The 24,323-nt window shown below is 40.4% G+C and overlaps 1 protein-coding gene across 2 annotated transcripts; it reads right to left on the bottom strand.

Annotated features, from left to right (window-relative positions):
* Positions 1-8,755: 8,755 nt before the first annotated feature.
* LOC122890284 (protocadherin beta-15-like) lies at positions 8,756-22,670 on the bottom strand. 2 transcript variants are annotated; one of them, XM_044225964.1, is made up of 3 exons: positions 20,150-22,670; positions 11,334-11,387; positions 8,756-9,189 (listed from the first exon to the last, which is right to left on the bottom strand). In XM_044225964.1, the coding sequence occupies exons 1-2, from the start codon at positions 22,488-22,490 to the stop codon at positions 11,371-11,373; spliced, it is 2,358 nt and encodes a 785-aa protein (XP_044081899.1). In that variant the 5' UTR covers positions 22,491-22,670; the 3' UTR covers positions 8,756-9,189; positions 11,334-11,370. The 2 variants fall into 2 exon arrangements, with proteins under 2 accessions (XP_044081899.1, XP_044081900.1); XM_044225965.1 differs by lacking the exons at positions 8,756-9,189; positions 11,334-11,387 and adding an exon at positions 19,712-19,739.
* Positions 22,671-24,323: the final 1,653 nt, after the last annotated feature.

Below are 24,323 nucleotides of genomic sequence, written 5' to 3' on the forward strand. Positions count from 1 at the left end.
CTCAGTCGGTTAAGTGTCTGCCTTTGGCTTGAGTCATGATCCCAGGGTCCTGGGATGGAGTTCCATATCTGCCTCCCTGCTCAGTGGGGAGTCTGCTTCTCCCTCTGCCTCTGCTTGTTCTCTCTCTCTCTCTCAAATAAATAAATAAAATCTTTTAAAAATAAACAACCAAAGAAAATGTCATGAGTAGCGAGTAAGAGTAAGAAGCAGGCAGAGGGGCAAGAGAACAGTATCAGCAAGTTTTGGGAAAAAAATAAAAAGATCTTTTGCTCTTTCCCCTAAGAGATGGTGACTTTGCCTGAAATAATCCTTTCTTTATTTTCTTTTTTTTTTTTTTTTTGCTGATTGCCCCTCCCCACTTATTCCTATAAAATCCTTCCATTTTATACAGCTTTTCAGAGCTCCTATCTATTTGCTAGATAATGAATCATTGCATAAAGCCAATTAGATCCTAAAATTTACTCAGTTGAATTTTGTTTTTTAACTCTTGGTTATTGTTATTTGTAACTGCTAAACTGAAAAGAGAAGAGAGCAATTCTGGGTCAGACATTGATGCTAGACCAAAGTCATTTCATTGAGTCTGAGTTTGGGCCACCAGCTTCGGAGCTGCCCAACTACACCCACCCCAGGACAAAAAAATTGTTCAGGAACAAAAGAAAAGTCCCTTTAGGACATCTAATCATCAACAAAATAGTCAAAGTTGGAGTCAGAAAAACCAGGAAACCATTGGAACCAGGGGGCATAGTGTGAAGGAACTGTTTTATCTTGTAGTTTGGTATCATCAGCTTCCTTAAAAACCTTCTACTTGAACGGATTGTGAGAATAACTCCTCTAGGGGCTACATTTTTCATTTTGAATGCTGCAGAATGGAAGAGCACGTTTGGGTTGATACAGGACCCACAGCTCACTATGGAACAATTACAGATGGCAGATGATCGAGATGTACTGGGGGTTACTCTTGAGGGAACAGTTAGCCTGGTGGACTGAGTAAAGGCCACTGTAAAGTCTGTTTACCCTAGAAAGATGGATTATCCATTTCCCTCTAGATATGCCAAGTGGAACACCCAAGGTGAGGCTGCTGATATGCTTCATATGCAAGTTGTGTAGGATTGGCTTTATGAAGACCATAAGATTCACCCACTGAATATGCCCATCACTTAGGTCACAGTAAATGCTGTGTTTAGGGCGTGCTCTTTTACATGGGCCTTCCATATAACCTTAAATTGTTGCAAAAGCAAAAAGCGGGTTGGGAAGCCTCTTCTTTTTTTTTTTTTAAGATTTTATTTATTTATTTGACAGAGAGAGAGATCACAAGTAGGCAGAGAAGCAGGCAGAGAGAGAGGAGGAAGCAGGCTCCCTGCTGAGCAGAGAGCCGGATGTGGGACTCAATCCCACCCTGAGATCATGACCTGAGCCGAAGGCAGCAGCTTAATCCATTGAGCCACCCAGGCGCCCCGGGAATCCTCTTCTAATTTTCTCTCTCAACTTTCCCCGTGAGTCTCGCAGATGCTAATAAAAGCATAAAGTTAATTAACAAGAGACTGGGGAGAGGCGAAAGGGAGAGACAAAGTATTCTTTGCAAAAAATAGAAAATTTTAAATGGTTATTAAGGAATAAAGTTAATAGAATGGATATTGATAGGAACAAAATAAAGAGGGGGGAAAGGGAAAGCCACAAAATTTGTCTCAACAGGGTGGAAATCTTTAGATGGTTACTTAAAAATGAGATTAATAAAACAGATATCAATGGGGTTAAACAAAGGTTTTAATACAGTACTACCTAAGGTTGGGCAGTCCAAAGGCACCCCCTCACTGGCCCCCAAACATTAAAGGATCCCCAAACAAGTCCTGCTCTATTTTAACCCTATTTGGAGAAAGGTGAAAAGCCAGAAGATAAAGATAACATGAGAAACCTAACCAGCAATAGCTTGGGAACTGTGGTTAGGTAGATTATTTGAGACAAAAATTGACCAAAGGCCAGGGTCCCATGGCTTGACCTCTCACTGGGGACTCAAAGCCTTTTGCACAAGAGTGGTTAAAATGGCCAGGGGTTGGGGAAGAGAAGTTTCCACGATTCCTCAGTATGGGAGTCCCACATAATGTGATACCAAAGCCCATGGGTGAAGCCCTGATTTGGGCTACAATTGGGTTGAGATAACCTAAAACTGTAATGGTTGATAGGATTATGAAAGATACAATGTTTAATCACGTATTATGTAAAGAAGTTCTCTCAACTTGACTGAATGTTTTATATGAGAATTGACATTCTGTATGGGTGGGGAACACTTCCCTACCTCATATTATAAAATCAAAACCTGTGGATAAATCCTAATAGAGACTATAGTTAGGAACATATGAGTTGATGAATTATGGTAAAACTTTATAGAACTGGTATGCTTGAATAAGCTTTATGTGAAGTGGGTTTGTCTTTTTAAACTGATTATATTTGGGCAGTAGACATTGTACCTGACTGAGGAACATCTCCCTTAGTATTGTAAAACAGAAGACACGTAAATCAGTCCTGCAGGTAAGGTTAATTGGACATCCTAAATGAGAACCAGTACAATTGCCTGAGCCATGCAGTGTGGAATGGAAGGTAGAGGGCTGGTAGGGACAAATTCTGTGTTGAGTGCCCTGTGTGGAGCCAAGGATAGGACTTAGAACAAAAGCCTGAAGTGCTTCCCTGCAATGCCTACTGGGACTTTGGCCAAGAGAATTTCCATTTGAAAGGTATTTACTGCTTTGTTATTAGATGTTAATGGAAGCTATCCTGGTGATTGAAGGACATAAAATGATGCTGAAAGCAGAAATACCCATAACATCTAGAGTAATATTGGTGAAATACTCTAATAAGGATGGAAATGCCCCGAAAATTTCATAATAAAATGGAAATGGTTTACTTGGGATCCTGCCGCCTGGGAAGTGCAAGGAAATACAAGGAGGAGCCTCTTTTCCCATAGGATTGACTTTGGAACTGCATAGGGCCTTGCTGGATTCTATTGTCACATGGGCAGTGCCCTATAAAGAGCCCTCAACTGCTTGGTTTATGGATGACAGTTCCAAGGTGAATGGACCATATCTTGTTTGGAAGGCTACCACCCTGATGGAAGGCAGTCACCTACGTCCATGAAATAAATAAACATTGGGGGCAGTTTAGAGATAGGCTGAATCTGGACATAGTCCTCTTGCACCCACTGAGGCACAAAATGCCAATACAAAGTGTTCTAACTCATGTGCCTAGGGGGCCCCATCGGTTAAGCAGCAGACTCTTGATTTTGGTTCAGGTCATGATCTTGAGATCCTGAAGTTTAGCCCCATATTGGGCTCTGCACTCAGCAGGAAGTCTGCTTCAGGATTCTCTCTCTCCCTCTGCCTCCCCACCCCCACATTCCCGATCTCTCTATCTCTCTAAAATAAAAAAAAATCTTTTCCAAAAACCATTCTATCTGTCAACAAAAGACACAGAGACTACAGGTTCTCTGCTGGGAAAGACTTGAACATAACTGGCAAGTCAAGCTGATACTGGCAGCTCCATCGGTTACAAACAGATGCTCACAGGAGTAGCCATGGACTCTGGACTAGGCTTGGCTTATCTGGTGGTAGAGGCAAATGATCAAAGCGCTAGGAAAGAACTGGAAAAGAAGATACTACACTAATTGAGATAGCTGACTGTCATTTCTTCAGACCAACAAAATCTGTTTATAGCCCATAATGTCTAGCAATGGGCAGAGAGATATCATCCTAAGAGCAGTATTTTGATAGAAAATTGGAACAGATCATTAAAACACTGGCTGGCTAAGAGAGGGTGAGATAAAAGCAGGAAGGCCGGGCTTACATGCCTTCATGAGTCTTTGCTCACACGCAAAAAGAGGAAGGCTAAAGGAGTGTCCCCACTGGATTGATTTCTCTTGCTTCTCTGGTGGGCCTGGGGAAGAGGGAGTGCGGAATTTGCTGGTATACTTTCTTCCCCATATCACCTCACCTTTTCTTCCCCTGCTTCATGCAGTACCTCAGAATACAAAGGTAATCAAGTTAAACTGAGGTCCTTAGGATGGGCCCTAATCCAGTACGGCTGATGTCCTCCTGAAAAGGTGAAATTTGGACACAGGCACACACTGGAGTGAAGACTATGTGAAGAGACACAGGGAGAAGAATGCTACCTACAATCCCAGGAAAGAGACCTAGAACAGATTCTTCCCCCCAGCCTTCATAAGAAACCAACTCTGCTAACAGCTTGATTTTAGACCTCTAACTTCCAAAACTGTGAGATGATAAATTTCCATTATGGTACTTTCAGCATAGCAGTCCCTAGAAAACTAATTCAAATGCAAATCTATACCTCTGGCCATCCTTCTTTCTAGGAAACAATCAGGTGTACCATTCAAAGTTCTTTCCCATCAGGAGTTTCCTTCCTTTCTAGGCCAGTCCTGCAGGATGCAATTCTCTAGGAGTTCTCTTCTGACTTGTGCCAGATTTCTGTGTGGAAATATTGCTACACTAGGCTCAAATTTCCCATCTTCAGTAATTTGATCCCAGGGAATTCCCACTGAGGCCATAGATGTAGGTTGAAAGAGAGGTTATAAATGCAGGAACAGCAGGAGCCCTGCCAGTCTAAACCATCCACTCATGAAATGTATTTATATTCTCTAGACCTTGTCATGGATGATCTTGTATTATTACTTCCACTTGAAGATGGAGAACTGCTACACATGATACCCATTTTATGGTTTGATGAATGAGCTAATATCTAGTAAGTTATAGGTATCTCAGATCACATGTGCATTTGGTATTCCACAGTCAGGCTCAGTCTCTACCATGGTCCAATAGCCATCTGGGAGCTGTGTTACTAAGTTGGGATCTCTAGGAAGGAGACATTGAGACTTAAGAGCGTGGGGTGTTTGCTAAGGAGTTCTTTGGGATTAACAGCTATGGAAATGAGGTGATGGAAGCAGGATTCAGCAGACAGAGAATTGGGGAGGTCTGGAGTTAAAATGACCCTTTAGAGGTGTGCTGTGTTAGATTGAAATAGCCAGGTCTATATATTTCCACCTTGATCAGTAATTGGACATGGCTCACTCTGTTACTGGTGGGACAGTTGAAGGATGGCCAATGATCACTCTCCTGGCACGCCCAGAAACAAGTCCTTCATTGGAAGAGAACCTGGGTGATTCATCTCCATGTCCCTACAACCCACCTGCTTTGCCACTCAGATCCTCTTCATATGTATTTAGGAGGCAGCTCCTTCATGGTTCTTCTGGGCCTCTTCCTGAGGGAAAACTTGGAAGAGAAAGTTTAATAGGATGACCTACAGCTCCTACTAGTGAAACTGGTCTCAGGGCTAATACTGGTAATTATCTCCCTCCCACACTGCCCACTTCAGGCTTCTTCTAGCCCTCCACTAGAACGTCTGCTTGTGTCACCAACTTACATGGTCGTGTAAACCAGACTTTTTTCCTGAGAGATCTGAGCCTTGTCATCATGCTTTTCCCCATCTGGGATTGTTGCATATACCCAATTTCTGAAGTAATTGGGCAAATGTGTACCACGAAGCACTCAAGTAAGTCCTCTGGGTACCAAACACATTTTCCTTGCCCCCAGGGTATAATAGCAGCCCTATTTCCTCCTGATGATTGGAGTCAAGCTGGATCACTTCTCTTCTTGTCTGCTGGAACCCAGAAGACTGAGGTTACTGCTTTAGCCTATATTATATTGGGGATCTTGCTATGTTCCCTGGTGGAATGTTTTCCCTTTAGGGATAAGGGCTTCTAACTCTGCAGAGTCCATATTTCAGAAAAGGGGAAGCACAAATTCCCCAAGTGGGCTATTGAAAGCAATGGTAACTGAAGCCATTCCTGCCATATAAATAGTTTAGTGTTATCTCAGTTACTGGCAGGTTAGACTTTGGCTGTGGAAGCAGTAGGATGTACCTTGGTCAGAGAGGCAGAGACACTTCAGTCTTTGCCACTGTGGCCTCTTTGTTCCTATGCTCATCATGCTAGCAGTGTCCTGGCTAATGAAAGAGGCTGTCTAAAGTTAAACAGATATGTAATTTTGTCTATTTCAATTTTTAATGACTCTTCTTGGTGGGATGCCCTTTAGTGATCATTAACTTAGCACATAAAGATTTTCACACTTTATCTTCACTCCTATATGTCCATCAACATGCCTCTAACTCAGAGCTCCTAATACTCAATCTTCCAACTTTTCAGGACCCCAAGATTTTGTCCTCTAACACCTTTATTCAATGAAAAGAAACCAGAGCTCTTTGTAAGGACAGTTGAGTACATGTCTGGATAAGCAATAAAAAAGAATAACTTTGTGACCTCTTGCTATGGCCAGATAGCAAGGATCCTTTCAATATAATGAGTTGGGTCAAAATCCCAGAGAGGCCAGTTTAAGGAGTTTTCCTGTCAGTGAAGTTGTGATAATTAATAAAAATGGACCAAAGATACATACTTGATTAAATATAGTCCATAAGCACCAAAGAAGTCCATAAACACCAGTATATAGGATACTGATAAAAATGTTAATTTTCCAGGATGCCTGGGTGGCTCAGTGGGTTAAAGCCTCTGCCTTCGGCTCAGGTCATGATCCCGGGATCCTGGGATCAAGCCCCGAATTGGGCTCTCTGCTCAGCAGGGAGCCTGCTTCCTCCTCTCTCTCTGCCTGCCTCTCTGCCTACTTGTGATTTTTGTCTGTCAAATAAATAAATAAATCTTTAAAAAACTGTTGATTTTCTCTTCAAATAATTAGTATTACACTCAATTTGATTTTTAGTTTATTGATGATCCTTTTGCCAATACTTCACCATCTTGATTATGGCAGCTATGCAAGACGTCTTGCAAATATGTTTGTCACTTGCCGATTTCTACGAAAAAATTGGTTGGAATTTCATTGGGATTGCATCTCTATAGAGATCAATTTGGTGGTAATGGACATCTTAATCATTTTGAGTCTTCCAATCTATGAATGTGGCATATTTCTTCATTTATTTAAATCTTCTCAACTTCTCTTTGCAATGTTTTACAATTTTCAGTGTAGAAGTCTTGCACATCTTTAGTTACTAAATCTATTCCTATTTATTTCTTGATGCTATTGTGAATGGTAGTTTTTAACTTTTTTTCTTCATTTGTTGCAGTTATATGGAAATATTATCAACTTTTACAAATCAGTCTTATAACCTCAACCCTGCTAAATCCACTCTAGGTTCTTTAGGATTTTCAACACATGCAATTATGTTATCTGTAAATAAAAACGATTTTTTTTATCTGATAGAGATCCCAGGGCCCTGGGATCATGACTGAGCCAAAGGCAGAGGCTTTAACCCACTCAGCCACCCAGGCGCCCCAAAAACAAATATTTTAAGTACCTGTGTCATTTATTTATTTTTCTTGCATTTTTACATTGACCAGACCCTACTTTATATATTGAACAGGACAGTGATTACTTTCAAGCCTTGTCTCTAGTATTATGGGGAAGCATTCAATATTTCACCATTAAGTATGATATTAGTAATAGGACTTTTTTTAGTAGTAGGATTTTTATAGATATTCTTTACCACATTGAGATTGTTCCCATCTTCTAGAGTGTTGAAAATTTTCACAAAGTGCATTGTGAATTTTTCAAAGACTTCCTATGAATTAAGATGATCACATAAATGTTCTCCTTCATGTTGTTAATATGATGGATTACACTGATTGGTTGTTTTAACTTAACACGTACTATGTTTATCATTTAGGATTTTATTCAGTTTTGAGTGACATAAAATTCTCATAGCATGACCCACAGATTAGCAAGGTGCTTATTTCTCTCTTGGAAGAGTCCAGAAACAGGCAGTACAGAGATAGTGTGGCCACTTAACAATGCAAAAGGGGAACAAAGTTACATATTTGTTTATATTGTATATATATATTTGTTTATATATTATAGGTGCTCACTATTGAAATTACACTTTTCACAATGTGGAGAAAAGGGAATCAGAGTTTTGAAGAAAATCTCTAATCATGATATCCTGAAACAGCAGTGAGAATAGGCGGGTTTGACTGTGTAGAAAATTCAAACAGTTGTGCACATCTAGCCACCAAAGTAGGACCATGATGGGTGAGCTCATGGAGGTGTTTGTGGAAGCTGCCATCTCTGAGGGAATTAAAATTACATGCTTAGTGATTGGCTTAGGGCTGATGTTCAACAAAGCCAATAGTTAGGAAGTCAAGGTTGAAGTCTGGAACTCCTGAACAGTTCTAGATCTGTCAATCTGCTACTTCCACATTCTTTTGAGGTTAATGGCTTCTTCATTTTGCATTCCAAATTTCATGCAGGTTACTCTTGTCCAATTCTAGCAACCATACAGCAGAGAAGAGTCTGGAAAATGTGGTTCTAAGTCTCATTTAACACAATACAGCACAATCATCATTCCCCCTAGCTTTCACTCTCATGGTTACAAGGGCTCTCTCTTCAACTTGAAGTATTGTGTCCAACTTGGAGGAGCAAAGCACAAAAGGTGAAATTACCAAGTCTAATGAAACTATCCTTTTTGATAACTTTGCACATTTTTTTACTTATATCAACTACTTATTGACCAAAGCAACTGGTTTTACACTACATTAGCTACAAAAATGCTGCAGATCTCTCAACACTAAAGATAAATAACTTACCCAACAAATACCAGAGTCAATATTATAATGACCACATGTATTACATCTGGGAATGGGAATTAATTATAAACAGTAACAAAATTAATTTCAAATACACTTACATACTAAAAACACTTTATTTAAGTCTAAGGAGACTTCACAATGGAAATTATACAATACATATTAATGAACCATAATGAAAATAAGATATCAGAAGTTGTATGATATAGCTACAAGGACATCAGGAGCAACATTTATATTATAAAGGCTTATATTAGAAAACACAAAGCAGAAATTATGAGTTAGGAGTCACTTCAAAGACAAGACACTGATAAAGCAATTCCGTATTTACAATATTTTAAAGATTTCTCCTCCAGTGTGAATTTCCTCAAGCATAATAAAAGATTAGATGCACCTGAAGGCTTTCCCACATTGATTACATTCATTGGCTTTCTCTCCAACTTGACTTCTCCCATCTTTGAAAGCATGAAGATATAAGCCAAAGGATTTTCCATTCTTCACAGGTGTATACCACAGTATGAGTTCTCACTAGCTGACTAAGGAATGAGAAAGACACAACAGATTTTCCACATTCATTATATATTTTCTCTTCAGTGTGTATGTTCTCAAATAAGTGCTGAAGTGTTAGGAAATACACTTTCCCACATTTCTTACACTTGTATGCTTTCTCTCCAATGTGAATTTTCACAAGTTTTTGAAGGAATTACATACAAGTTCAGACTTTCCTACTCTCCAGATAGTAATATGACTTCTCACTAGTATGAGTTCTCATGACCTAAGAGCTGAGAAGGCAGAAGTTACTGCATTCCATATAGTCACAGTGTTTCTTTTCCAATGTGCATTATCACATATACAGTAAAATATGAAAAATGAAAGGATTTGTCACATTGTTTACCATTATAAGGCCAGTGCTTGTGGTTATTAAAGGTAGAGGGAAACCTATAGCCTTTCCCACATTTCTTATATGTATACAGATCCTTTTCTTTTATGTTTTCTTACTTGTAGAGTAAGCTTTCAGGAATAAGTGAAGGTTTTCCTGTATTTCTTACATTTGTAAGGCTTCACCTCAATGTGAATCTTACATGTACAGTAAGGGATATAGGAGAAATAAAGACCTTCTCATACTCTTCAACAGCCAAAGGAGATACTTTCAATATGAGTTCTCACATGTGCCTAAAGCATGAGGGACAACTGAGGATTTTTCCACATTTTTTACAATCACAGTATTTCTCATCAGTGAGATTTTTTCTACATTTTTCTAAAAGATAAAAGAATGGAAGTGTTTTTTTCCCAAATTTTTCACATTACATGAAATAATGCTTATCTCAACTATGAGTATCACATGTACAACAATAAATGGAGAACGAATAGTGGTTTTCCCACATTTTGTATTTTATTTTCCAATGTGAATTTTCACGTGAGTCCTACAATACATAAAACAGTTGAAGGGCTCTCTACTGTCTCTTAGATTGATAGGGTTTGTGTCAGTGTGTGCTCCCATGTGTGTTTTAACAAATGAAAGATTACTATTTTCTCACATGTGCTGAATTCACAGCATTTCTCTTCAGTATAAGTTCTTTTATGCACATTTAAATTTGAAATCTGGCTGAAGTTTTTCTTGTTTTCATTATATTTCTCTCTAGCATGGAATATCTTCTACCCATTACATATTAAGATATTTTACAAATATTTTCCAATTTCATTCTATTCATAGAGGTTTTTCACCATAGGAATTCTTAAATACCTCTCCTACGTCTTGTGCTGATCTTCTGTGTCATGACAGAAAAAGATGAGAAATACCTAACAGGAAGTTTTTCCACATTGTGGTGAAGTGACATAATATTAATTTAAGGTAGACTGTTTTAAGAAAGGCTGTGTATGCTTATCCTTAGATAAAATACCCCCCAAAATGTTATGCATAAAAAGTCAATTTAGTATAAAAGTAGAATACCAAAAAAATACACAATTAAGCAAAAACAAACAAAAGCCAAATCCAGGGGTCCCTGGGTGGCTCAGTGGGTTAAGCCTCTGCCTTCGGCTCAGGTCATGATCTCAGATTCCTGGGATCGAGCCCTGCATTGGGCTCTCTGCTCAGCAGGGAGACTTCTTCTCCCCCTCTCTCTCTGCCTGCCTCTCTGACTACCTGTGATCTCTGTTTGTCAAATAAATAAATAAAATATTTTTTAAAAAGCCAAATCCAGTGAATAAGAGACAAAGGAATGAAAATAGATGGTACCAAAAAATTATAATAGGGGCACCTGCCTGGCTCAGTTGGTGGAACATATGACTTTTGATATAGAAACTCTGAGTTTGAGCCCCTCTTTGGATATAGAGATTACTTAAAAATAAAATATTTTTTTAAATTGCCATAAAGACAATCATATAAATAATTATATTCAATATAAATGGAATAAAGTCTCCAATTAAATGGCAGAAATGACAAAACTGGATAAAAACCAAAATCCAACTCTTTAGTTTACATAAGATATATCTAAAATATAAAGTCAGGATGAGACAGTTAAAGGAGGAAAAAAGATATTAAATGAACCCTAAGGATAAGAAATATAGGGTGGTTTTATCATCAGACTAACAGTATTACTAGAGAATGTCTCGAGTAATATGCTTCATAATGCTTCATAATAATTATTGTCAATTCATCAAGAAGATAAAATAATCTTACCTATGTGTACATCACAGAGCTTCAAAATAAATGAAGTTTAAAAAAGTGCTACACCTGAAGGGAGAGAAAGATGAATTCATGATCATAATTTAAGAATTTAACATTTTATTTCAGTAATTGATAGAACAAGTAGGAAAAAATGGTAAGAATAAAGAAAACTTAAAATTATCAAGCAATGTGGTATAATTGGTATTTATAGAATACTATACATACATTTATTTCAAGTACACATGAGAAACTCATAAAGATCAAACATATGTTGGATAACAACAAAACCCAATAAATTTTAAAAGACTGAAATCATACAGAGTTATGTTCTTAGACCAAAACAGAGTTATTTTGAATGTGAAAATGTTATCTCTGGATATTTGGAAATGAAGCAACATACTTCTAGTTAACCAATAGATCAAATAAATCAACAGGGAAATTATAAGTAAACTCAAACTCAATGGTAAAAAAAATCCCACCATTTATCAAAATTCATGAAATATAGCTTGAGTAATGCGTAGAGAGAAATGTATAGCTTTAATTTATATATTTATATATTTTAATCTATACAAAAAAGTCTAGTGTCAGTGATCCAAACCTTCAGAGAAACAGAAAAAGAGAAAACTAAATCTAAAGTAGGTATAGATGGGTCACCTGGGTGGCTCAGTAGGGTGAGCGACTGCCTTCGGCTCAGGTCATGATCCTGGAGTCTCAGGATCAAGTCCCACATCAGGCTCCCTGCTCTGCGGTAAGTCTGCTTCTCCCTCTGACCCTCCCCCTCTTTCATGCTCTGTCTCTTTCATTCTCTCTCTCAAATGATAAATAAATAAAATCTTAAAAAAAATAAAGTAGGTATAGAAAAATAAATTAAAATATGAGTGGAAATCAATGAAACAGAAAACAGGAATATGAAGAGGACAAAGATTTTTTTAAAGATTAATAAAATTGATACTGATAAAGCAATATTGATAAAGACAAAAGGAGAGAATATATATTTTACCAATACCAGAAAGAAAGAGGTACATCACTATTGATCCTAAATATATTGAGAAGATGAAAAAGGAGTATTATCAATAACTTCATGTCAATACATCTAACATCTTAGATAAAATGGACAAATTGTTTAAAAAACATGTTACCAACACAAGAAGAAACAGAAAACCAGAATTGTAGGATATCTACTTAGGCAATTTATTTTGCAATTCAAATTTTTCCACAAAGAAGATGTTAGCCACAGATGTCATCTGTGGTAAATTCTATCAAATACATAGAGGAAATAATAAAAATCTTACACAATTCTCTCATTAAAAAAGGAGGAAATAATTGCCAAATCATGTTATGAGACCAGTATAATCCTGAAACTAAACCTGCTAAGAGTATAACATGAAAAAATGCATAGATCAATATCCCTCATGAACACAAATGCAAAACACTCAACAACATTCTTAGCAAATTTAATCTACCTAATTAGATATCACATTTTTCACACAGCTGCATGCCACCTGGAAGAAAAACTTAAACATTCTGCCTGGTTAATTATGGCCATAGAGATGCTCTTCTCCTCCCACTCTGCAGGACTCCAGTTCATTGGATCTCATGGGATACCTTTGTATTTTTCTACTGTTGCTGCCACTATCCCATATTCAGAATGGAGGGAGACTTGATTCAGATTTTGGAGCTCAGATTCCAGTTGTGATGGCATCACTAGTACTGCAATGGCCACTTGAACTTGCAAGTTGGAAACAATCAATAGGACCAGGACTAGGGTAAGGTTAGTGTCTCAGAATCAAAATTAATGGGTCTCCCCAAAACTTGGTATTAAAGATAGATACTGTTTAATGCAATATTCTAAAAAAATCAAACTTTATGAAAATAATACATTATGAATAAAATACCCAAATATTAGATAAAGAAAGGATCTAGGGGCACCTGGGTGGCTCAGTGGGTTAAGCCTCTGCCTTTGGCTCAGGTTGTGATTTCAGGGTCCTGGGACAGAGCCCCACTCATCATGCTCAGTGGGAACCTGCTTCCCCCATCTCTCTCTGTCTGCCTCTCTGCCTACTTGTGATCTGTCAAATAAATAAATAAAATCTTAAAAAAAATTTTTTTTTGGCCCTGCTACTTCCCTGACTGAGAAGGAAATCAGTTCTGGATTACTTCATAAACATCATAGTCATTTTGTCAGCACATCACTCCTGTAGGTTTAAAGAGTAGCTTATCTGTTCACCTTCTCACTCTATTCTTCACAACTCAACTTTTGGGGTGGTACTAGCCAGGAATATTCCTTTCCAAGTTCAGTTGTTTGTGTATGTTTGTATTAGCCAAATTGAAAAATGACTGAATAAAGATACAAAGTCAGCCACAGTAGATCAGAGTAGACATCTCAGGGTTGCAAGCTGGCTGCTTCAACTCAAGGCTTATTCTCCAATATCCAGGCCAGTTATGAAAAAGGAAATGGCCAAAAAGACCCCAGGACCATGCCACCTCAGACTAGCCCTTTGAAAAATATTTGCCTTAATTATACCCAAATTAAAAGCTTTTGCACAGCAAAGGAAACCATCATTAACAACGAAAAAAGCAACCTACTAAATGGGAGAAGATATTTGCAAATGATACAACCGATAAGGGGTTAATATTCAAAATACCTAAAGAACTTACACAACTCAGGGCACCTGGGTGGCTCAGGTGGTTAAGCCTCTGACTCTAGATTTCAGCTCAGGTCGTGATCTCAGGATTGTTAGATGGAGCCCTGGGTCAGGCTCTTGCACCTGTGCAAGCTCTCTTTCTCTCTCTCTCAAAAAAAAACCCCATACAACTTAACACCAAAAGCCAAATAATCCAATTTAAAAATGGGCAGAGATGGGGCACCTGTGAGGCTCAGTGGGTTAAAGCCTCTGCCTTCGGCTCAGGTCAGGATCTCGGGGTCCTGGGATCGGCCCCGCATTGGGCTCTCTGTTCAGCGGGGAGTCTGCTTCCTCCTCTCTCTCTGCCTGCCTCTCTGCCTGCTTGTGATCTCTGTCAAATAAATAAGTAAAATCTTTTTTAAAAAATGGGCAGAGGACTTCGACATCTTTTCAAAGAAGACATACAAATGAAAATACACCCATGAAAAGATGCTTGACATCACCAATCATCAGAGAAATGCAAACCAAAACCACAATGAGATATCACTTTATACCTCAGAAAGGTTGGCATCGAAAAGACAAGAAATAGCAAGTGTTGGCAAGGATGTGGAGAAAAGGAATTTTCCTGCACTACTGGTAGAAATGTAACTTGGTGCAATCACTGTGGACAACAGTACAGTGTCTCCTCAAAAAATTAAAAATAGAAATACCATACAGGGGCACTTGGGCGGCTCAGTCGATTAAGTGTCTGACTTCAGCTCAGGTCATGATGTCAGGGGCCTGGGTCAAGCCTTGCATGAGGCTCTGCACTCAATGGGGAGTCTGCTTCTCCCTCTTCCTTTGCCCCTCCCCCAACACTGCGTGATCTCTCTCTCTCTCTCAAATAACTACAATCTTTAAAAAAGGGAATACCAGGGGCACCTGGGTGGCTCAGTGGGTTTAAGCCTCTGCCCTCAGCTCGGGTCATGATCTCAGGGTCCTGGGATCGGGCCCCGCATTGGGCTCTCTGTTCAGCGGGGAGCCTGCTTCCCTCCTCCGCCTCTGCCTGCCTCCCTGCTTACTTGTGATCACTCTCTCTGTCTGTCAAATAAATAAATAAAATATTTTTTTAAAATGGAATATACCATACAATCCAGTAATTACACATTGGTTATTTACCCAAAGAAAACAAAAACACTATTTCAAAAAGATACATGCACCTCTATGTTTACTGCAGCATTATTTATAATAGACAAGGTTATAGAAGCAACCTAAGGGTCCACCAATAGTTGAATGGACAAAGAAGATAGGATACAAATATACAGTAGACTATTAATTGGCCATAAAAAAGAATGAGATATCACCATTTACAACAACGTGGATGGACCTAAGAGTATTAAGCTAAGTGAAATAAGACAGACAGAATCAAATACCATATGATTTCACTTACATGTAAATCTAAAAAAAAACCCAACCCTGAATAAACAAACACCTCCCCCCCCACAAACAAGAAGAGACCCACAAATACAAGGAACAAACTGGTGTTTTCCAGAGGGAAGGGATAGGGGGATGAGCAGAACGGATAAAGAAGAGTGGGGAGTGGGAGATACAGGCTTCCAGTTATGGAATGTGTCATTCAGGTGGATGAAAGGTACAGCATAAGGAATATAGTGGAATATGGTTTTGTAATAGCATTGTGTGGTGAGAGATGGTAATTACACCTGTGATTAGTAAAGCCTAATGCATAGAGTTATTAAATCACTATGTTGTACACCTAAAACTAATTTAACATTGTGTATCAACTATACTTCAATTTAAAAAGGAAAAGAGAAAGGGTGCCTGGGTGGCTCAGTGGGTTAAAGCCTCTGCCTTCAGCTCAGGTCATGATCTCAGGGTCCTGGGATAAAGCCCCACATTGGGCTTTCTGCTCAGCAGGGAGCCTGCTTCCCCCCCATCTCTCTGCCTACTGGTGATCTCTGTCTGTCAAATAAATAAATAAAAATCTTTTAAAAAATAAAAAGGAAAAAATAAGAAAAAAATTCTCTTAAGCATGATGCCCCAATTTCACTTTTAAACCACTAGCAATAGCTGAGTACTAGGATACGGTTACCTGCAAGAGATTATGGGAATGTGAATATTCTGGTCTAGAGTAGGGGAAGGCAAAGAAAAATGGACTCAGAAATGGCTTTTTAAGGGATGCTTAGGTGGCTCAGTCACTAGGCATCTGCCTTTGGCTTGGGTCAAGATCCCAGGATTCTGGGATGCAGGCCTGCATCAGGCTCCCTGCTCAAAAGGGAGTCTGCTTCTCTCTCTCTCCTGCCCACATTCCCGCTGCTTGTGTTCCCTCTCTCTTTCTCTCTGTCAAATAAATAAAATCCTAAAAAAAAAAGAAATGGCTTTTTTAGAAATCATTGCTGTAATAAATTACCACAAACGTTGTGGCTTAAAAACGCTAGTTTATCTTATAGCTCTAGAGGTCAGAAGTCTAAAATGGGTCTCACTGGGTTACATTTAAGGTAGGGCTGCATTTCCTTCTGGAGGCCCTAATGGGGAATTATTTTTGCCTCTCTAGCTTCTAGGAATGCCTGCATTCCTTCACTGAAGGCTCCCTTCCATATTCAAAATCAGTAAAGGCTGGTGGAATCTTCTGTAAAACATCACTCTGACACTGATTCTTCTGCTTCTACCACCTCTTACTAAGTAAGGGCTCTTGTGATTACATTGGACTGGCCTGCATAATCTAGGGTAATCTCTTTATTTTAAGGTCAGCAGATTGTCAACCTTTTTTCTATCCACAACTCCAATTTCTCTTTGCCACATAACAAATGATACAGTTACAGAGATTAGGACACTAATACTTTATGGGGCCATTATTTTCCTTACTGAAGTCCACTTTCTGACCCCCAAAGATTTATATCCATCCCATGTAAAAATAAATATATATTTAAGGTCTGAAGAGATCTCATCTCATTAAAGTTATCAACTCGGTGCATAATTTCACTTAAATTTCACCAACTCAAAAACTCAAAATTTCATACATCATCTAAATTAGGTATGAGTGAGACTCTAGAACTACTCACCCTGGGCATAATTCCTCTCCATCTGTGGACCAGTGAAACTAAACAAATTATTGGCTCTCTAAACTGTATTATGATAGAACAGGCATAGGATTACAGTTAACAGCCATTCCAGTTCAAAAATAGAAAGTGGAAAGTAGAAACAGTCAGTCATATGCCCCAAGAAACATCAAAATCCATCCAGTAAGCCTCTAATGCTTCTCAAGGCCTGGGTTTGGAACTCCACCCTCTGGGCTCCAGGCTCTCTCCTATCAACCATCCTTCCTTTTTCATGAAAGAGTAGTATATGTTTTTAGCTACTAGTTTTTCCAATAATTTCTTGCTTATAGAATTGTGCAGTATAATAGGCTTCTTCCAACTCAAGCTAATACTTCTGGTGGTATAACATTCTCAAGAACTTTTTGATCCCATGTGTATAACAGGGATTTTCTCTCCTAGACCATGAGCTGCTTCTCAGTTATTGCCTGGGTATTCTCATCTCTATCTCTGACTTCTGCTGGAATGGATGGGCTTTCCATGAATCACAGTCCTAACCTCTTTCAAGAACTTGCTGTGTGACTGAATGCTCTTATCTTTTAATCCTTTCAAGGCACTAGCAAAAGATTGCCCTGTGACCTCTTGACTTTTTATCTAGAATATACTTTCCTAATTTGAGCCCTGTGTACAATCTGATTAGTCTTAGAATTTACCACATTAACAAATTCTAGTCCCTTTTAAAAGCTTAACAGTTCTTCCCTCCATCCATCTCATTCATCAAACATTATAAGCAACAAGAAGAAACTGGGCTGGACCTCATTTCTGTCTGATCTCTCACCACCAGTGATGTTAACATCCATATTTCTATCATCATTATCTTTACAATGATTTAGGTAATTTTTTGAGAGAAAGAGAGAGAGAGAGTGAAAGGGTGGGAGGAAGGGTGGAGAGACAGAGTGCCAGCACTGGAAAGTGAGGGGAGGAGGCAGAGGAAAAGAAAGAGAGAGAATCTTAAGTAGCCTCCAAATTCAGCATGGAGCCAGATGTAGGGCTTGATCTCATGACCCTGAGGTCATGACCTGAGTCAAAATCAAGAGTCAGACACTTAACTTACTTAACCAGGCACCCTGATTTATGTATTATATATGGCAACATATGTTTTCTCCATCATGTTCCTTACTTCCTTCTGAGACTTTGATAGCAAAGTTGTTAAACTATCCAAAGCAATGTAGGCTTTTTCCATGCTTTTCAAACTTCTTCCAGCTTCTACCTACCTTCCAGTTCCAAAACAACTTCTATGATTTTAGTAATTTGTTACAGCAGTACTCCACTTCCATGTACCAAAATCTGTATCATTTGGGGTTCAACCAGGAAAACAGAATCAGCAGGAGATATGTAATGAGAGATTTGTTGCAAGAAAGTGACTTACTCAATTGTGGGAGATAGCTAGGCAAGTCCAATATCTGTAGGACAGGCAATTAAAGGGCTGGCTGGAACTTTGGGACACAAGCTGAAGCCCCTGCCCACAGGCAGAATTTCCTCTGCATCTCAGGGAAGAATCGGATCGGCTCTGCTCTTAAGGGCTTTTAGCTGATCAATCAGGCCCACACGGAGCATCTGGGATAGTCTCCTTATTTACAGGTTAACTAATTAACAACCTTAATTCCATCTGAACCTTAATTCCCCTTTACAATAAAGCTTAACATTTTACAAGTTCCAGGAATTAGGATGTAGAGGTCTTTATGGAGCCATTATTCTGCCTACCACACCATTCTATAGCATCTGCAAAATTAGGAGGCTTCCTGGAGCTAGAGGAGTCCTGACAACACAGTTGATTATTTCTGTAAATCATTCAACACCCCCACCAATGTATTATTTAATAAGTTTTCCTTGGTTAACTAATATTAAACATGTAATGTATTTTCTTTCAAATCCCTTAACAATGTCATCATCCAAAGGCATCCAAAGGCAAGTGGATGTTGTGCCATCAAAAGCTCCTCTTGGCCCAGAACTTGGAAGTCACATGAGAATTACTCTGCAATCATAGCAGATAATTGCAAGCAATGCCCTACCTGGCACTAGAGCCGTTAGAGTATACAGATACACCTTAAACACAACCTAAGCATCAGTAAATATGTCTAGGACTTTTATCAGGATCGTAAGTTAAATGTAAGAACTCAAATGTTTTTTCAACATGAATTTCTCAGAAAGAAGGCATGATAAAGATTTATTTTCATGATGTGATATATGTATTTCATAGTGAAAATCTAATGCTTACAACTGTGACTTTTTGAAATAAGTAGCACGGAAACATACACATTGCTGTCTATTTGTAAAACAAAAATCCAGAAAGAGCTTGGAAAAACTGGACATGGGTAAATACAAATCGATTCCACCCCAAACACATCAAGGGTTATGCAAAAGTCATAGCTATGTTATTTATAAAACCTAAAAGCCTTCCAGTAATTTAAAAATGAAGTATGTAAACAAAGAATCAGACATTCCTCTTTTTTTTTTTAAGTAGGCTCCATTCCCAGCATGGAGCCCAAGACAGGTTTTGAGCTCATGACCCTGAGATCAAGGCCTGAGGTGAGATCAAAAGTCAGATGCTGGGTGGCTCAGTGGGTTAAGCCGCTGCCTTCCGCGCAGGTCATGATCATAGGGTCCTGGGATCGAATCCCACATCGGGCTCTCTGCTCAGCAGGGAGCCTGCTTCCTCCTCTCTCTCTCTGCCTGCCTCTCTGCCTACTTGTAATCTCTCTCTGTCAAAAAAAAAAAAAAAAAGTCAGATGCTTAACCAACTGAGCCACCCAGGCACTCCAGTACTGTCATATAGTTAGTAAAATACTTTGAAAATCAGAATTGTATATTGTGAGAGGTTAATTTTCATATTATCCTTTAGGAATGAGTATAAAAATTTTAAACAGAGATATTAATTTCCTGATATAGAATGTCTACTAATAATACCTGGAAAAATCATCATAGGATAATCAGGCCAACAAAAACAAAGAGTAAATTTACTATGGAAAAAGAGGGTGAAAGTACAATTAAAATTACTACTGGATTAAAAAATGAAACAGAAAGGTGAAGGAGACAAAACGAACAGAAAAGTGAACAGGAAAGTTTCAGATATCTAAGCTATTCCGGAAGGTTGGATTTGGCTCTGACTTACTCCTAAGGTCTTGGTTCAGAATATTGGGGAAGATAGGCTTCAAGAATTTGAACTCATTGCTCCCAGATCCTTCCGTCAGACACACGTCATACTGGTAGCTGTGGGACAGGGTCCCCGCGCCGCTGACGTCCACCAGGTGGCCCGGAAACGGACCCTCGGGCACCGAGCAGCCGCCCCCCGACGCCGCCCGCCTCCTCCTGCACAGCCGCACCGCCACGAACACCAGCACCGAGAACAGGAAGAGCGACGACACGGACGCCAAGGCCACCACCAGGTAGACGGTGAGCGGGTCGGCGCGGGCCTCGGCCGCCGCCGCGTCCGGCAGCGGCAGGTAGGGCTGCGAGAAGCCGTCCACCAGCAGCACGTGCAGCGTGACGCTGGCCGACAGCGGCGGCTCGCCGTGGTCCCGGACCAGCACCAGCAGCCTGTGCTTGACCGCGTCGCGCTCGCTCAGCGGCCGCGCCGTGCGCACCTCGCCGTTGTGCGCCCACACGCCGAACAGCCCGGGCTCCGTGGCCTTGAGCAGCTGGTACGACAGCCAGGCGTTCTGGCCCGAGTCGCCGTCCACCGCCACCACCTTGGCCACCAGGTAGCCCGCCTCGGCCGCCCGCGGCACCAGCTCGGTGCAGGGCGCCGAGCCGTTCTGCAGCGGGTACAGCACGAACGGCGCGTTGTCGTTGGCGTCCGCCACCAGCACGCGCACCAGCGCCTGGCTGCTGAGCGCCGGCGAGCCGCGGTCGGCCGCGCCCACGCGGAACTCGAACGCCTGCAGCGCCTCGAAATCCAGCGACCTGAGCGCGAACAGCTGCCCGTTGTCCGCGTTGATGGACACCAGCGAGCCCAGCGGCAGCTGCGGGTCGTGGGGCGGCAGCAGCGAGTAGGTGACCTGGGCGTTGGCGCCCGAGTCTCTGTCGGTGGCGCTCACGCTGCCGATGTGCAGGGCGGGGCTGTTGTTCTCGCGGACGCGCAGGGTGTAGGTCGTCTGGCTGAAGGCCGGGGCGTTGTCGTTGACGTCGGACACGGTCACCGTGAGGTTGTGCTGGGTTTTCAGCCTGGGGGTCCCCAGGTCGGTGACGGTGATGGTGATGTTGTACGCAGCCTGGCTCTCCCTGTCTAGGGCCCCATCTGTTACCAGGGTATAGAAATTCCCTTCTGATGGTTTCAAGACGAAGGGGAGATCATCCTGGATGGAGCAAGTCATCCTTCCGTTGTCCCCTGTGTCTCGGTCTCGAATTCTAAACAGGGCCACCTCTGTCTCAGGAGAATTTTCAGGAATGGGGCTGGTGAGTGATGAAATAGTTATTTCTGGGAAGTTATCGTTAACATCCACCACCTCAATGGAGACAGAGCACCTTCCCGAAAGCCCCCCACCATCAGACGCCTCTATTTCCAGCTCATACGAAGATATTGTCTCAAAATCCAATTTTTTAATTAGTCGAACTTCTCCTGAAAGGCTGTTTAGCTCAAAAGTTGTGCTAATCACTTGGGAACTATAAAAATAGGAGTATGATACTTCCCCATTTGTTCCAGTGTCTAAATCTCTAGCAGAGACCTTGACAACTAGCATGCCTACAGGGCTGTTCTCTGGAACCTGCACCTGGTAGAGTATCTTTGCAAACTCAGGGGCATTGTCATTGACGTCCAATACCAAGATGTGAACCTGAGCAGTGCCAGACCGGGGTGGAGAGCCGCCATCCAGTGCTGTGAGGGTTAATCGGAGCTCAGCCTGCTCCTCACGATCCAGCTCTTTGTCAAGTACCAGTTCTGGGTATTTCCTACCATCCCCCCGGGTACGGGTAGAAACATGGAAATGAGAGTTCGGACTGATACTATAACTTTGGATGTTGTTGGTGCCCACGTCCAAATCCTGGGCTTTTTTCAGAGGAAACATGGTCCCCAGAGGGCTAGCCTCCAGGATTTTCAGAGTCATTTCTCTTTCAGGAAACTCTGGAGAATGATCATTTATGTCTCTCACCAGTAGCTCAGCTCGAAATACTCCCAGTGGTTTTTTCAGCAACACTTGGAAATGCATTACACATGGATCTGTGGGGCCACACATCTCCTCCCGATCCAGTTTCTCGTTTAATATCAACTCCCCGGTCTGCAGATCAAGCTGCAAGTGGGGTTTGTTATCCTCGGAGACTACCCGGGCTCCCCGCGCTGCTAGCTCCCCCACTCCCAGTCCCAAGTCCTTGGCCAGATTGGCCACAGAGGAACCACTCTCGGTTTCCTCCATCACGGAATAGCGACGAGATTCCCAGCCTGCCAGAGCCACTCCCAACACGAGAAAGAGAATCAGGACTTGCCTTTGTTTGGGAAAGCACTCCCCTCCGGCCTCCATCTTTACTTCCAAAAACACCTGTCCAGGAACAGGGCCCAGCTCTACCTTAGGGACAGTGGTGGATCTCTCAGTTGATAACCTGTCCGGAAATGTTGGTGAGTAGCATGATGTACTGGTTCGGAACTCTGCGTACCGGCTTTATCTTCAGCAATAGATCGGAAGTCGGGTTTGTAGCTGTTCCTGTTCTTTTTTTTTTTTTTTTAAGTTTTAAACCTTAGCTTGCAGCGCCACCATGTGTTGTCTTCCAGAGGAATCGCTACAATTGTATTCTCTCATAATCCAGTGTGCTATTAGGAGTTTGGAAATGATTTGAAGGAGGCAGTGTAATTGGAAAACCATATAATTATAATTACTCATTCCTTCCTTCAAAGAAGTATTATTAGCTTTCTATGTACTAACTTCTGATAGATCAATGAACAACCTAAACATGGTCCCTACTTTTTCCAACCTGTAGTTGGCCTGAGGGGCTAGGAAAATTGAGAAGTCAAAGACAACAGTGATAAATCATGTGAAAATAACAGTATATACCTATGTGATTTCTTAAAATTCTCTCAGCAAAGAGGATGAATTCGTTTAGATTTTCTTCCATATTCTAGGTAGTGTATGTGACAGAACAGTTGTTCCCATTGGTTGAATCACATTAAAAAAACAACAACAACAGTGAATTCAGTTTATTACAAGAGATGATACCATTTTGACATAAGGTCAGAGAACTATGGTTTTAAAACTTTCAAAATATGGGAAAATGCATATGAGGACACTTTCTATATCTCTTACCTGGCTTTACCTCCTTCACATTTATCTGATATAGCATAGATGTACATATTTAATTTTTTTCTTTTCTGTGACTTTCTTGTGCTTGAGATCTTTGTTTTGTTCATATCTACATCTCCCAACATCTAGAACAGTCCGTAGCACATGGTAGATGCTCAACCGATATTCAATAGGTCAATCAATAAATCACAATTTTAAAATTTTGATAGATGGACTCTCCTCCTAACATAGAAGCCCCCTTTTTTTCTGCTGGAATCCTAGTACATTATATGAGCTGGACAAACAAAACACCATGTTCCCTAGTAGCCACTGTATATGCTCTTTAGAAAAGTAATTTGCAGGGCGCCTGGTGGCTCAGTGGGTTAAGCCGCTGCCTTGGCTCAGGTCATGATCTCGGGGTCAGGGGTCCTGGGATGGAGTCCCGCATTGGGCTCTCTGCTCATCAGGGAGCCTGCTTCCTCCTCTCTCTCTGCCTGCCTCTCTGCCTACTTGTGATCTCTCTCTGTCAAATAAATAAATAAAATTTAAAAAAAAAGAAAAGTAATTTGCAGTGCTTCAGAATGATCTAAATGTTTTTCATTAAATGTCAAAATTCTCTGGCATCCCATATGTAATGGAATAGATTCTAAAAAACAAAACAAAACAAAACAAAAAAAACAGAACAAAACTACCAGGCTATAAATATCCTACAAATATGGTATACATCGCTTTTAAAACACATTTTACATTGTCAATATTATTATGACAGTAATAATATTTAAAACTTTTTTACATATGAGAATTTTCAAAGAATTTCCATAAGACACACCAAACACTGTGAAATTTTAAAATAGCCATCAGTTCTTCTCAAAATCATATGTTAACCAGAGTTTGTGCTTGTCCTTTACAGACTACTAATATTCCACAAACTTTTGATCCCAAATATTATTATATTAATATAAAAACACAATAAAAAATCTCCAATGAAGAGTAAATTTCAAACCATGCAAGAATCTAGATATGCTTCTGACAAGGGAGAAATCCACATAGATATCATAATTAAAGGGACATTTCTTAAAA

Source organism: Neovison vison, chromosome 1 (genome assembly GCF_020171115.1).
Source record: "Neovison vison isolate M4711 chromosome 1, ASM_NN_V1, whole genome shotgun sequence".
Classification (NCBI taxonomy): domain Eukaryota; kingdom Metazoa; phylum Chordata; class Mammalia; order Carnivora; family Mustelidae; genus Neogale; species Neogale vison.

Bases quoted from the DNA above. Each gene is read 5' to 3' on its own strand.
- LOC122890284 (XM_044225964.1), bottom strand. From the start codon at position 22,490: ATGGAGGCCGGAGGGGAGTGCTTTCCCAAACAAAGGCAAGTCCTGATT.